Consider the following 14,198-nt stretch of genomic DNA (forward strand, 5'->3'; position numbering starts at 1 on the left):
TTCTAAATACAGTTTATTTTTCCAATGTCCAGGTATTCCGAGTTGTAATTTTCAGAAAGTAGGCCTCAAAGAACACAGTCATCTGCTTAGTTTTGTGTAAGGAGACCTTGTGGCAAAGCAGCCCCACTACATTCTGTGTATGTTATTTTTTTCTCCATTGGTTGCTGAGTGGTAATGATCTAGAAGAGTCCTTTGTTGCTGTTAATTGTGGTAAGAACAGTTCAGGTGAGAGCTACTCCTCTAACAAATTCTAAGTGTGTAATGCAGTGTTGTTAACTGTAGGTACAGTGTTGAATAGCAGCTTTCTAGACCTGATCATCTAGCATAAAACTAAAACTTCATGCTTATTGTGCAAGTCCCCATTTCATTTCCCTCGCCCTCCCCCAGCCCCTGGCCACCACCATTCTGTTCTTTGCTTCTGTTTGTTTGATATTTCATCACCTCATATAAGTGGAATCATGCAGTATCTGTACTGTGATTGGCTTATTTCACTTAGCGTAATGTCCTCAGAGTTCATCCATGTTGCATATGGCAGGACTTCCTTCTTTAAAAAAAAAAAAGCTGCATAATATTCCATTGTATGTATACATCACATTTTAAAGAAAATCCATTCATCTATTGAAGGGCATTTTAGACTGTTTCTACGTCTTAGGTATTGTGAGTAATGCAGTGAGCATTAGAGCAAATACCCAGAAGTTCTATTGCTGGATAATATGGTAGTTTTATTTTTAATTTTTTAAGGAATCTCCATACTGTTTTCCATAGTGGTTACACCATTTTATATTCGTATCAACAGTATGTAAAAGTTCCAGCTTTTCCACATCCTCACCAATGCTTGTTACCTTTTGTTTTTTGATAACAACACCAATTAAAAATAGCCATTTTAACAGGTGTGACATGTATCTCATTGTGGTTTTGATTTCCATTTCCATGATGGCTAGTGATGTTTAATGTTTTCTCTTATACGTGTTGGCCATTTGTATGTCTTCTTTAAGAAAATGTCTATTCAAGTCCTTTGCTTATTTTTTAATCTAATTTGGGTTTTTGGATGTCGAGTTGGAAGAGTTCCTTTTATAATTTGGATATTAACCCCTTATCAGATATGTAATTTGCAAGTATTTCTTCTATTCTGTAAGGTGCCACCTTTACTATGCAGAAACTTTTTAGTATGATGTAGCCCCATTTATCTACTTTTGTTTTTGTTACCTCTGTTTCTGGCATCCTATCCAAGAAATAATTGACAAGACCAATGTCATGAAGTTTTTTCCTTATGTTTTCTTGTAGGAGTTTTATGTTTCCAGGTCTTATGATTAAGTCATTACTCCATTTTGGGTTGTTTTTTTATATGGTGTAAGATAAGAGTTCAGTTTTATTCTTTCTGTTGTGGATATCCAGTTTTCCTAACACCATTTACTGAAGAGACTGCCCTTTCCCAATTATGTATTCTTAGTACCCTTGTTAAAGATTAGTTGACCATATATGTATGGGTTTATTTCTGGGCTCACTCTTCTGTTCCATTGCTCTATATGTGTGCCTTTATGTCAGTACCATGCTGTTTTAATTACTGTAGCTTTGTCATATAGTTTGAAATCAGGAAGTGTGATGTCTTCAGCATGTTCTTCTTTCTCAAGATTATTTTGGGTATTTGAGGGGTTTTGTGGTTCCATACAAATTTTAGGATTGTTTGTTCTGCTTCTATAAAAAAATGCCATTGGTATTTTAAAATGCCATTGAATCTGGAGCTTACTTTGGGTAGTACAGACATTTTAACAATACTAAGTCTTCCAAGCCATGAACATGGGATGCCTTTCCATTTATTTGTGCCTTTAATTTGTCTCATCATGTTTTGTAGTTTTCAGTATACAAGTCTTTCACCTCAGTTAAATTTATTCCTAAGTATCTTACTCTTTTTGATGGTATTATAATTGAGATTCTTTTTTGGGTAGTTTATTTCTAATGTATAGAAATGGAGCTGATTTTTGCATGTTGATTTTTTTTAATCTTGCAACTTTACTGAATTCATTTATTAGTTCTCTGCAGTTTTTTTTGTAGAATCTTATGGGTTATACTGCATATGAGATTATGTCATCTGCAAACAGAGATAATTTTAGTTCTCCCTTTAGTAGACTCTTGAAATAGTTTTAAGATTCAGCTTTGGGTGGGAGGCCTTTCCTAGCTGTTTCTCCACTGTACCTCCAGACCTGTTGTACATCTCTGTCATGACATAGATCACTGTAATTCAATTTATTTTAATAAATTCATTTGTCTCATTTATTATATTGGCATTTTTACCACATCACCAGGACCTCACATAGTTCTTGATATATCATAGGTTCTCAATAAATTAACACTTACTTAATGAATAAAACATATAAATTTTTTAAAACATAAATTTGTTATATATCAGAGTGCGAGTGAAAATTTGTTGTTGCATTTAGTTCTTATAATAAACATGGTGTACATCTTATAGTTAAGTGTCCAGTGGGTATGGCTGTATAAAATCCACCTTTTTTTTATCAGCCCCACCTCTACCATATAATTTTCTCCAAGAAAACTGATATGAAAAGCTGTGATAGTTATTTCTGCACACCATCCGCAGTTCTTGAAGTTGCCTTGACAAGCACACAGACTTCTTCAATAAGTCCAAATATAAGTGTGATAAATAGATACAATATTTGTGTGTATATGCACACACTCATCCTCTTAGAAACAGCTTTGCCAGTGTTAATTGACATTGCCTTCCTCCCAGTTTTCCACTTGACTTAATGATTTCAGATATTAAATTGCATTTAAAATGTTTTTTAGTATTTAGTCTCTGTTTCTTCTTTTTTAAGGTAATTTCTCTGTCTGGCTTAGAATGATTCAAATCCTGAATAAATACCGTTTACTCCCTGTCACTCCATATTCTTAAGATGATTTTGCCAGCTCTTAGAGCCTCTTAGATATTCTAAAATAAGGTCAAGCTGATACCACAGCCTCTTGGTGGTAGGTATTAATGCTATAATTTTGGCCAGATGTAATCGACATGAAATACAATCATTAATAAACATTGATTATTCACTTGGAATTTTTAGTATTGCAGTTTTTCATAATAGAGTTTTTTATAATGTCAGCTAGTTTATTTTTGGCCGAACTATATTGTACTTCTTATGTGCTTAAAGATCAGGACATTTGGAGATTGCCCTATCTGGCAAATGGTAATTCTTATATTTTATCATTTTGAACTATTTTCTTCAAAGCCTTTATTTCAGCAATCAAGGCACCTAAGTTTTCACTTCTGCAGGTGATATTTCTTGGCAGTGAATACAAGACATTCATTCTCCTGTTCAGTTTAAAAGAGTGAATTTGAAAACTTTTGTTGTTGTTAACTAGCCTTTCCCTGAAGACCTGGGTTTGGGCTTTCTTCTAACTATAGTCTGGTGGTCTTAAAAGCACTGAATTCATATCTAGCATGTTATATGTTGCAGAATATAGTAGCTACAAATGCACTTTTCTAAGTTAACACATAGTGTGGTCTGTATTTATCATAATTTTAAAATATGACAAGTGTTTCTTGGATATTACAATCACTTATTAAATCCTGCCTGTAGCATTATATTGTAAATATAAATGAGAATATTAAAGGAAACCTTTTTAAAACCAACATTTTAATTAGCATTTGAAAATTCAAGCAATTTCATTAACATGGCTCCAGATAAATTCCTTCAACTTAGTCAGAATTTTATCTCCTTGGTAAGGTCCACTTCTTTTTTGAATTCTTTCCATCCTTTTCTCTCTTCTTCATTCTGTTTTCTTTTTGCTCTATAACCTCTCCTTTCTCGTCCCATGTTCCTTTCTCCACTTAAATATCTTTCTTTTCCCACATTACCTCTTCCATTTCCTCTCCTGTTTTACTACACTCACCTTATGCAGTTCCTTTCTTACATTTATGTGCTTTATTCACTTGCCATTCTGTCTTCCCTTTATTGAACCTAAAAATGGACACACCCTCCTGGCCTCACACGGTGATCTGCCATTATTTGCCTGTCTTGCCCTGTGCTCATTTTTATGAAGCAAAGTAGAAGGGAGATAAGAGTTTCGAGGGGAGAGATAGAGGTTCATTTTTTAATATATTTGTTTTTAACTCAACAAATCTTGTGGGGATTGTTGTTAACTAAAAATGTGTAAAATCCACTGTGATCCTTGTGCGAAAAGTTATGTTAGTACAGCATTCTTAGTTGAAAGCCATGACTCAAGTTGAGTATAAGTTTGTGACTGACATTTAAAAACCAGCTTTGTTGTTCCTTTCGTTTTAATTAAACAGACAACAGTAATAGAAGACGTGTTTATTAAAAGATCAACTATTGATGTAGTATGTTGCTATAGGATGCTAGAATTACTTTGAGCTTGAAGCAGAACCAAAACCAAAAACTTGGAAAGCTAAATGCAAAGGCGTCAAAGCAGTTTAGTTTCAGCCAAATGGTTAGACTAAACAATTAAAGACATTAATCGGATCCATATTTGTAAATGACAGAAATGATTACTAATTTAAGTATTATTCAGTGGTTCTTTGTCAAAGCTAAGTCTCCCTCATAGTCCTGGTTCTGTGCTTTGCTGGCCTCATTCCTCAGGAGTTTGCTCCTCATAATACGTTTGGGTTTTCATATTGTTGCCAGTAGAAATGGGGTTTTATGGCTTATGAAGAACTGATATTGTTCAGTTGAATATGAACTCCTAGGGAGCCTACACATTTTAAACATTTTCAAAGCCAACTGTTAGATTAATGTGGAAATACACTACTAATCCTGTTACAGTATTGTGGGTACTTCTCAGGTTCTCAGAGCAAAACCTTGAGGTTTGGTGATTATTACAACTTAGTGGGAATTTAAGCTGGTTTCTGACTATTAACAGATATAACATTTAGAGGAACGTTTTTAAATCATCAAAGATTTGAAAGTTGCTCAAGTTAGGTTCATTGAAAACTCCTGCCTTGTAACCTATTAATCATGAGAATGTTCTGTTCTTAATTGTCATGTGGTTCAGTAAATATGAGCAGTTTTCCTATGTCACCAATGCTATGAACAACCAGCTGACAGTTTCCTGATACTATTTTATTATGGTGTTTGCAAGTAATTCTGAAAATGGTATTTTAAGAAATGTCTTGCTCAGTAGCATCATTTCTTCCAGGAAATAGCCTTTCATTTTGATCTAAAAAGTTCAAGGATATGGCATCCTGTAGGAGCTCTGGAGTGTTACTATTTTCAGACCTGGTTTGTGTGCAACGTGAGCCATATTGATTTCCAGATAATATGAATTTATTCAAAACAGGAGATTGTAACATTTTAGGAGCAGATTGTTTTTTAGTTTTATTAAATTTACTTTGATTACAGCTAAGAAAATTGCTTTGAAACAACTAAGACATATTCTGACATCTAGCTCTGCTGTCACTTAATCTTTCCCAAGGTTTCTGCTGTTACCCTCTCTCTTCTCAGTGGGAGTTGATGGTATTGGTACAAATCAGGAGATGTAAGATTTAACGCTATTGACTTGCAAGAAATGCAAAATGTATTTTTCTCATTTTTTTTCTTAAATCAATATAACCAGTGAGCTTTGCTAAGTAATAATTTGACCACATAGTAAAAAAGCAGAATAGAGATGACTACGTAAACGATTGGAGTATTTTCTGCCAGTACTTCAGCTTCAAATGTTGCATTCAATTTTTTTTCCTGTGACACTTATGGTACAATTTAGAATAAAAGCATGGTGTGCTATTGGGTTTTTTTCAGAATTTCTGAGCTTATGATAGAAATAAATTAAAAATAAATTATTTAATTTGTATAACTGAAACAGTAAAACAGTTCTCATTTCATGCAGACGGGAAAGTCTCTGCATTAGTCTGCAAACTCCTAAATGCTGTAGCCCCTCGAGTTCTTCTCTCTGATCTTATCCTGATCTTATTTTCCACTGTTTTCTCTTCTTGGCTCAGTTCACATTCATAGAAATCACAACCTGTACTCCCCACCCTGTGTTCCGCTGGTGCCTTAACTAACTTACTCTGCTCTACTTTTTCTTTTTCAATAGCGTCTGTCACTTTCTAACAAACCATAACGTGTTCTTACTTTTAAGGAACAAAATGTGTGAAATAAAATATAGAAGGGTGTGCAATGATAATGGATGGGTACAAATACTGTATATGTAATACAGAGAGGAAGTTAAGGAAATAATAATTCAAAAAGCACAAGATCTGAAGAAAGGTATTAGTCTTCAGATGGAAGGGCTGAGCAAGTATCAAACTGAATGAGTGAATGTAGAAGACTCCCATGTAAATACATACTGTTGCTGTTTCAGTCCAGAGACAAAGAAGAAAATCCTGAGAGATTCCAAAGAGGGAAAAAAAAATAGGTTACCAACAAAAAACCAGGAATCAAACTGGTTTTGTACCTCTCATCAGCAGCCCTGAATTCTAGGGCATAGTGGAGAAGATGTCACTAGGACTCTGTAGGAGAATGATTTTGAAACTAGAAGTTTATATACCGAGCTCAACCGTCCATGAAGTGCGAAAGCAAAGATGATTCAGACTTGCAAGAACTCTCAAAGTGCGTCTCCAGTAAAATGACAAGAGATGAAGAGGTGAGAGCCAAGAATAAGTGACTCTAACCCTGGAATAAACAGTGACTCTAACCCTGGAGTGTAATAGTATCGTGAAATGTCCGAAACGGGTAAGTGACAGCTTGGCTGCTATCCCAGAAGGCAACTGATTCAAATTGGAACTCGCAGTCTAACAAACAAACAGCAGTCCTACAATCCTCAGTTAGAGGAAATTATAGCTTTTGTAACTCTGAATCCTGACAGACCAAAATAACCCCTCAAAGGAATTAAAAATTATTCATTATCAACCCGTTCTCTGTTTAATCTCTTTTTGACTGATGAGCTTCTTATTGTTAGCTCACACTCTCTCTTCTTAATTGTATCAGTGTTCTTTATTTAAAATAAAATAGATGCATAGATTCTGGCACATTACACAAATGGGAAAAATAAACTGCAAAATATGTATAAAAAGCACGGATCTGAAGTTGTATCATAGGAGTGATTGATTGCTGTGTCCTGTTACAGATAGTACCTTCACGGTTGACATTCCTGGGTAGGCTGTAGACAGGTGGATGGGCTAGGGGAGGGTTTTCCAGCAAAATGGAAAGTCTCAGACCCTGCAGAGACTGCTGTGACCCAGGCCCATTTCTGAGGGCCTGGTTAGCGGAGCTGATGCCCTTCTCCCCAGCACTCCTGAGGCTCCATGTCAGCTACTTCCTGTGCTCTGTCAACCATTTAAGCTTTAAAGGATTTCTTCACAAAAGGGACTCTGAGACCCTTTTAAAGTCTGCACTCTTTAACCTTAGAGACTAAATTATCCTATTGGGTATGTTTTTATAACTCATACTATTTTTTAGCTAGTGCAGAACTCGATCTGTGTGTAAATTATTTACAGATGAATGCAGTTCGAGCCAAATTGCCTTATTTAAATGTATCATTACCGGACACTTCAATCGCTTCTCCATTTGAACACCAAATTTTACTTCATCTCAAATATATTTGCATAAGCAGTTTATATCATTCCTTACTCAACCATTTTATGGTATTAAAGTAATAATTTTACCCATCTTCAAAACCATATGCATTAGATTATTACTACCATGAGAATTTATAAGTGAACTATGCATATTTTTTCCTCTTTATGTGACCTTCTTTCAATGATTATTACAAAATTGGAACTGTTTTCTTTTCAGTGCTATCCAGTACTTTTTTGTTTGTTTTTAAAGCACACGAGTCTTTCAAATGCCTAAGTGTCTGTCAGCTCGCCAAGCTGCCCCAGTTGATTGGCACTGCTGTCCATTGACAATCCTTGTCTTTCCCTGCGAGTATTTCCATGAAGAATTCATTATATTTCTCTGATACTGCTAACAATTTCCCTCCCTCCCTTTGTTATGTCTCCTCCACTGGCCCTGTCTTCCACAGCAGAAGTTAATTCAGACCCCATTCTTCCATCCACAGTACCAGTGAAAATTTTAGCCTCTTCTCACACCTTTCTCTCTGCCAGTCAGGCCCCTGACCCTTCAGACATGTTAACCTCACTAATTATGAGCCTCCTATCTTTTTAAAATTACTTTTCACCTCTTCTGTTAATGCAAAACTTCACTTCTGCAGTTACTACGGATTCTTTCAGAACCATTAAAGCACAAACATCTTGGAAGTTTTAGTTTTCTGTGCTGGTGCCGTAAGTGGCTTCCCACCTGAAAAACAGCAGCCCAAAGCTAACAGTGTATGTAATCTGTCCCACTGCTGCCTCTCTTACCTAATCATCTGCCAGTCTCCCTCTTACCTACTGGTCTCCAGTTATGTGTACTGCCTCCTTGTTGTTTCTTGAAGACTCTATGCACGCCTTCGCCTTGGGAACTTTGTACCTGCTGCGTTTTCCCTCTGGAGTGTTCTGCTCCCAGATATTCTTGTGGTTTATCCTTTCACATCTTTCCGATCTTCACTCAGATGTCACCTTATCAATGAGACCTTCCCTTTCCACCTTAGCAAGTAACAATTCACCGTATTTCTAGCATATCCCATGCCCCATAGCTTCAGACAAGCTATATGTTTTATTAAACAAATTATGTATTTTACTTATTTGTTAATTGTCAGTTTCCACTGAAATGCAAACTCCCACAAGGGCAGGGAACTTTAGTTTTATAAACTGTTGTTAAATTCTGAGCACCTAGGAAAGTGCCTGGCCTGTCATAAGCACTCAATAAATATTTGTTGAATAAATGAATATTATAAATGCTACCATGTTCAGTATTTTATACAAGTATACATTTTAGCTAGCATTTACCAATCTTTCCTTATGAGTGTGGAATTACAGTCAGATTGCCTGGGTTCAAATGCCATTTTTGTTACCTTGCACAATTACTCTCTGTGTTTCATTCTCTATCTCATAGGTTGCTTGAGGATTAAATGAGTTAACATATGTAAAGCAATTTTAACAGTATGTGGCACACATAGTACTCTGTAATTCTGTGCCTAAGGAAATATTCACCATCATCAAATTTGGTTTTGTCATTTCTTTACCTTACTGAGCATTGTTATTTCTGAATATTTATGCTAAGGTTCTTTTGAGGTGGAAAGTCCTGGTCCTGACACCATGCAATGAATTTTTTTCTAAGTCATTTGTTCATCTTTTTTTTAAATCATGAATTTGATACTCTTATATAAAAACTTTCTTCAGGACAGAGATACTTAGCTAGGATGTGTACAGTGTTATATATACCCGCTTCAGGCCCCCCATTTGTAACATCCCAGAGCCCTCCATTTCTTTAATTGAAGTACCATCAGTTACAATGTGTTGATTTCTGGTGTACAGCACAATGTCCCAGTCATGCATATACATACATATATTCATTTTCATATTCCTTTTCATTAAATGTTATTACAAGATATTGAACATAGTTCCCTGTGCTATACAACAGAAACTTTTTTTTTAATCTATTTTTATATATAGTGGCTAACATTTAAAGCCCTCCATTTCTGTTCAGAGCTGTTTTGGTTCAAATCAGTATGTCAATGAGTAAATCACAAAGGGTGGCTTACTTGCTGCTGGTAATAAAACAAATATGCAGAAATAACCTGGACTTGTGAAGTAGATATAGTATACAGTCCTGGCATGCCGTGTAGTTTCTGCCCTTCAGAATGTGCCAGTGAAGTCCATGGCTCTCCAACTCCCACACACAATTCAGCTCAGTTATCAAGAGGCTCTTACGCTTGACACAGTTGAGTACCACTGATTTAGATAATCTCTCTACCCTAGAGAGAGTATGAATAGTGTCGTTTAGTTCAGAAGTAGTCATTTTTCTACATATCTTAAATAGTTCTTTAAATACAACTTGACTTTGCTTTTATCTTTAAACCATTTCATTTTATCTCCTTTATCTGTTAGTTTCTGGATTGTATTGAAGTAATCACTACAGTTTTCATGTTCAACTGTTACTTCCCAACTGGTTTCAATGAAGACTTTTAAGTTTCCAGTGACAGTTATATAAAAATTTAAATAAATAATATACTTGCTAGTGATGATTTTAAAAGAATTAAGGACATTTTAACTATTCTACTAAAACAGTTTAAAGTTTTGCTTTATTTAGTACGATTCTTTGAAAAGTTAGAAGAAAAATATGCCCTTGTTTAAAAAAGTAATAAATTCGTCTTCAAACTAAAGCTGCTTAAGTTAGCCTTTGGTCTCCATATGTTTTAAAAAAAAAAAAACTATAGCACACAACAGCTCAGTGACTTACCAAAAATGAACATTCCTGTGTAATAGTCACCCACTGAAGAAAGTACATGCTATCTGTATCCCCAGAAGCCCTCTTACTGATTCCTAACCACTTTCTCTTCTCTGCTCGCCAAATTTAACCTCTCTCCCAACTCTTCTAATATCATTGATTACTTTTGCCTTTCTAATAAACTTTGTATACATTGAATTAGTCACAGTGTACTGTTTTATCTGTGGTTTTTTTGTTGTTGTTGTTCTTATTGTTTTTCAACATCACATGTGTGCAATTCCTCTGTGTTTTGTATAGCAATGCATTGTGTTCCTGGCTGCATAGTATTCCATTTTATTACCATACCACAGTGAATTTAACCATTTTTCATATTGATGGGAATTTGAATTGGTACTATGATTGGTGCATATGTGCATGCATTTCTGTTGAGTACATACTTAGATATGAATAATTGGATCACAGGTTCAATTTTAGTAGGTAATTAAGTTTCCCAAAGTGGCTATATCAATTTGTTTACCACTCACCAGATGTGAATGAGAGTTGGGATTGCTGCATATCTTCTCCAAAACTTGGTATTGTCAGTGTGTTTAATTTCAGCCATTCTGGTGAGTTTGTAGAGAGGTATCACATTGAACTTCTGGTATGCATTTCTCTGATTATTAATGATTTGAGCACTTTTTGTCATGTTACTGATTTTTAGACATCCACTTATATAATGTGACTTTTCAGTTCTCTTGTCCATTTACCCAGCAAGTTGTCTATTTTTTGTATTGATTTGTAGATATTCTAGATACCAGCCCTTTGTTAATTGTTGTTGAAAATATTGTTTCTCACTCTGTGGCTTGCTTTCTAACTACCTTAAGGCATTTTTTGCGGAAAAGAAATTTTTAATTTTAGTGTGATCTTTTTTATTTGATCTATTTCTCCATCTTTTCCTTCCTGGTTCCTACTTTCTGTGCCCTATTTCAGAAATAATTACATTCTAATGTTGTGAAATATTCTCCAGGGTTATTGTTGGAAATTTTTCTTATTTTATTCCAGCCTTCTTTGATTGTATACCCTATAAATAAAAATTTAGGAGTATGCACCCTCCATATGTATATAATTTATATGTATATAAAATGATATATATATCATGTGTACAGCATACTCAGTATACTCATTTTTACATGAAATAAAAAAGATTAATTAGATAAGTACGTAAGTAGGTAAGTGTCCTTTCTCCATGCCCCAGTATTATAATACATGTAGTATTAGGCATTTCCTGATTTATGTACACTATACTGTATGTCAGCCTTTTTAGAATCAAATAATGTTGTCAAGTAAACTGTTTAAACTGTCAAGTAGGAAACTTAACTAATTGATATTCCAGCCAGAAATCTTTTACTTGGGAGTTTTCACTTGATATCAGTTGGAGAAAATACATTTTCTATAAGGCAGAAGATATTCCCCCAGTTTTCACACATTGTAATTTAGGAAATACCATAGTCTTACGAAGTAGTTAGGCATATGACAGGTGCTCTGCAAATACTTGATTTTTCCCCAAAGGCAAATTTAATCATTTTATTTACCTAGTTTAAATTCTCAGATTCACCAAATAACTCCTCACATAATGTATTTGTTTAAAGATTTTCTCATTTTTATAAGATTCCCTCAGTCAGAAGGCTTGAACTAACCATGAAGTTAAAGAAAACAAATTGTACATTTTTCTTTTTTATTTAATAGCCAGACGAAGACTTTTTAAAAAGGAATTGTTCTAATGCAGATGAAAACTACAGTGAGGTATCGCTTTGCACTGGTCAGAATGGCCATGATTAAAAAGTCTACGAATAATAAATGCTGGAGAGAGTGTGGAGAAAAGGGAACTCTCCCTATACTGTTGATGGGAATGGAAATTGGTGCATCTACTATGGAGAACAGTATGGAGGTTCCTTAAAAAACTAAAAATAGAGTTACCATATGATTCAGCAATCCCACTCCTGGGCATATATTCGAAAAAGATGAAAGCTCTGATTTGAGAAGATGCATGCACCCCAATATTCATAGCAGCACTGCTTATAGTAGCCAAAACATGGAAGGAGCCTAAATGCCTGTTGACAGGTGACTGGATACAGAAGATATGGTATATATAAAAAATGGAATATTACTCAGCCATAAAAAAGAATGAAATAATGCCATTTGCAACAACATGGATAGACCTAGAAATTATCATACAAAGTGAAGTAAGTCAGACAGAAGATAAATATCATATGATATCACTTATATGTGGAATCTAAAAAAAAATACAAATGAACTTATTTACAAAACAGAAATAGACTCAGAGACATAGAAAACAAACTTAAGGTTACCAAAGGGGAAGGTGGGGGCAGGGATAAATTAGGAGTTTGGGATTAGCAGATACAAACTACTATATATGAAACAGATAAGCAACAAGGACCTACTGTATAGCATAGGGAACTATATTCAATATCTTGTAATAACCTATAATGGAAAAGAATCTGAAAAAAGAATATGTATATATGTGTGTGTGTGTGTGTATAGCTGAATCACTGTGCTGTACACCTGAAACTAAATAACTTTGTAAATCAACTATACTTTGATTAAAAAAAAAAAGAATTTTCTATTTTCCAATTTGTAAATTTGTGATTTATGATGATGTTAGTCACTCAGCCCAATAAATGTTCTCCAACTCTTTCCTTACCTCTCAGAAAACTTATTATATGTGGGATGAGCAATCTACAAATTAGACCATTTACAAATGGTGTTTTGGAATAGTATCACACATTATATGTTTTCTGCAAGAACTGACATATTTTGAAAGAAACCTCTCAGCTCGAAACAAACTCAGATTTGTCTTGTTTACTTGACCTTCTAATCTGTTCATATCTTGGACAACTTAATTTGGGATCTTTATTTTTTAAAAAGGGGGGATTATTTATGGCTCTTAAATTATCCTTTTAATGTTAGAGTATTCCTCTGCATCAAAAATAAAATTTTATGAACTTTTTCTTTAATCTGTATTTGAGGGTAAGGTCAAAAGAAAAACAATCTAAAGACTATTTTACTATTAATTAGGTTTCAGAACAATCAAGAATGAGATAGGTTTCCTGGAATTATTTAAGTATCCAGTTTCCCAATAACCTCCACCATGTAGTGATTTAAGTTTTAAAAGTGATTACCTAGTTATCAGAAAAATTGAATTCTGTTGAGATATAATTTTAATGCATTTGAGCTAGAGTAAAAAGTTTTAGGTTTGGATATAAAGAGTGAAAAACAAAGACAGAAGTCTGATTCAGTTAAAATTGTACTCAAGGCAACTTCTAAAGTATAATGCATTTTATTAATATGCATGCATAGTCTGAAGGTTGGTATATTGTGTACGTTAGCATCATAAAATCAGTAGTTATTATGCTATTCAGTGAGCTTACTAATTACAGAATAGGTAAGAAATTAGAAATTATTAAAATAAAATGAAGTCTGTTGGAAAAGCATTATAAGCATTTTCAAAAATGTAAAAGGCAGAGATTGGAAACATGAATTTCAAACTGAACCACAGTATATCTATTTCTAGGCCACATGATTTATTTAGCCCAAAAGAGGGATACCGTGAAAGGCCACTGCAAGAGATCCCTTATAATAACTGATGAAGACTTCCTTATCACTGAGAGATTGCTTTTGACCAAAGGATTATCAGATTTTTTTTTTCAGATTGTTGAGTTCCAAACCAATACATCTTGTGGTATTAAAATCTGATACAGCTTTGAGTTCGCCTGCGCTGCTTTTCACCAAAATCTCATGCTCTTGGTCCTATATTGCTTTTTTAAATGCATAAAGGATCAAAACTTGAGTATTTTTCCATATACTCTGTAATTCCGTGTGCTCGCTCAGAATTTTCACTAAACA

General features: G+C 34.4%; 1 protein-coding gene across 6 annotated transcripts in view; it reads left to right on the top strand.

Moving 5' to 3' along the window:
• COMMD10 (COMM domain containing 10) overlaps positions 1–14,198 on the top strand; it is a 161,249-nt gene that overhangs the window by 111,152 nt on the left and 35,899 nt on the right. Inside the window, exon 6 of one of the 6 annotated variants that reach the window (XM_074360506.1) lies at positions 6,328–6,877. The exons of the other annotated variants lie outside the window; for them this stretch is intronic. Within the exon in view, the coding sequence (XP_074216607.1) occupies positions 6,328–6,381 (54 nt within the window). The 3' untranslated portion in view covers positions 6,382–6,877. Of the gene's footprint in view, positions 1–6,327; positions 6,878–14,198 lie in introns of those variants that run through there. 6 annotated transcript variants of the gene reach the window in all.

Source organism: Camelus bactrianus, chromosome 3 (assembly GCF_048773025.1).
Source record: "Camelus bactrianus isolate YW-2024 breed Bactrian camel chromosome 3, ASM4877302v1, whole genome shotgun sequence".
Lineage (NCBI taxonomy): Eukaryota > Metazoa > Chordata > Mammalia > Artiodactyla > Camelidae > Camelus > Camelus bactrianus.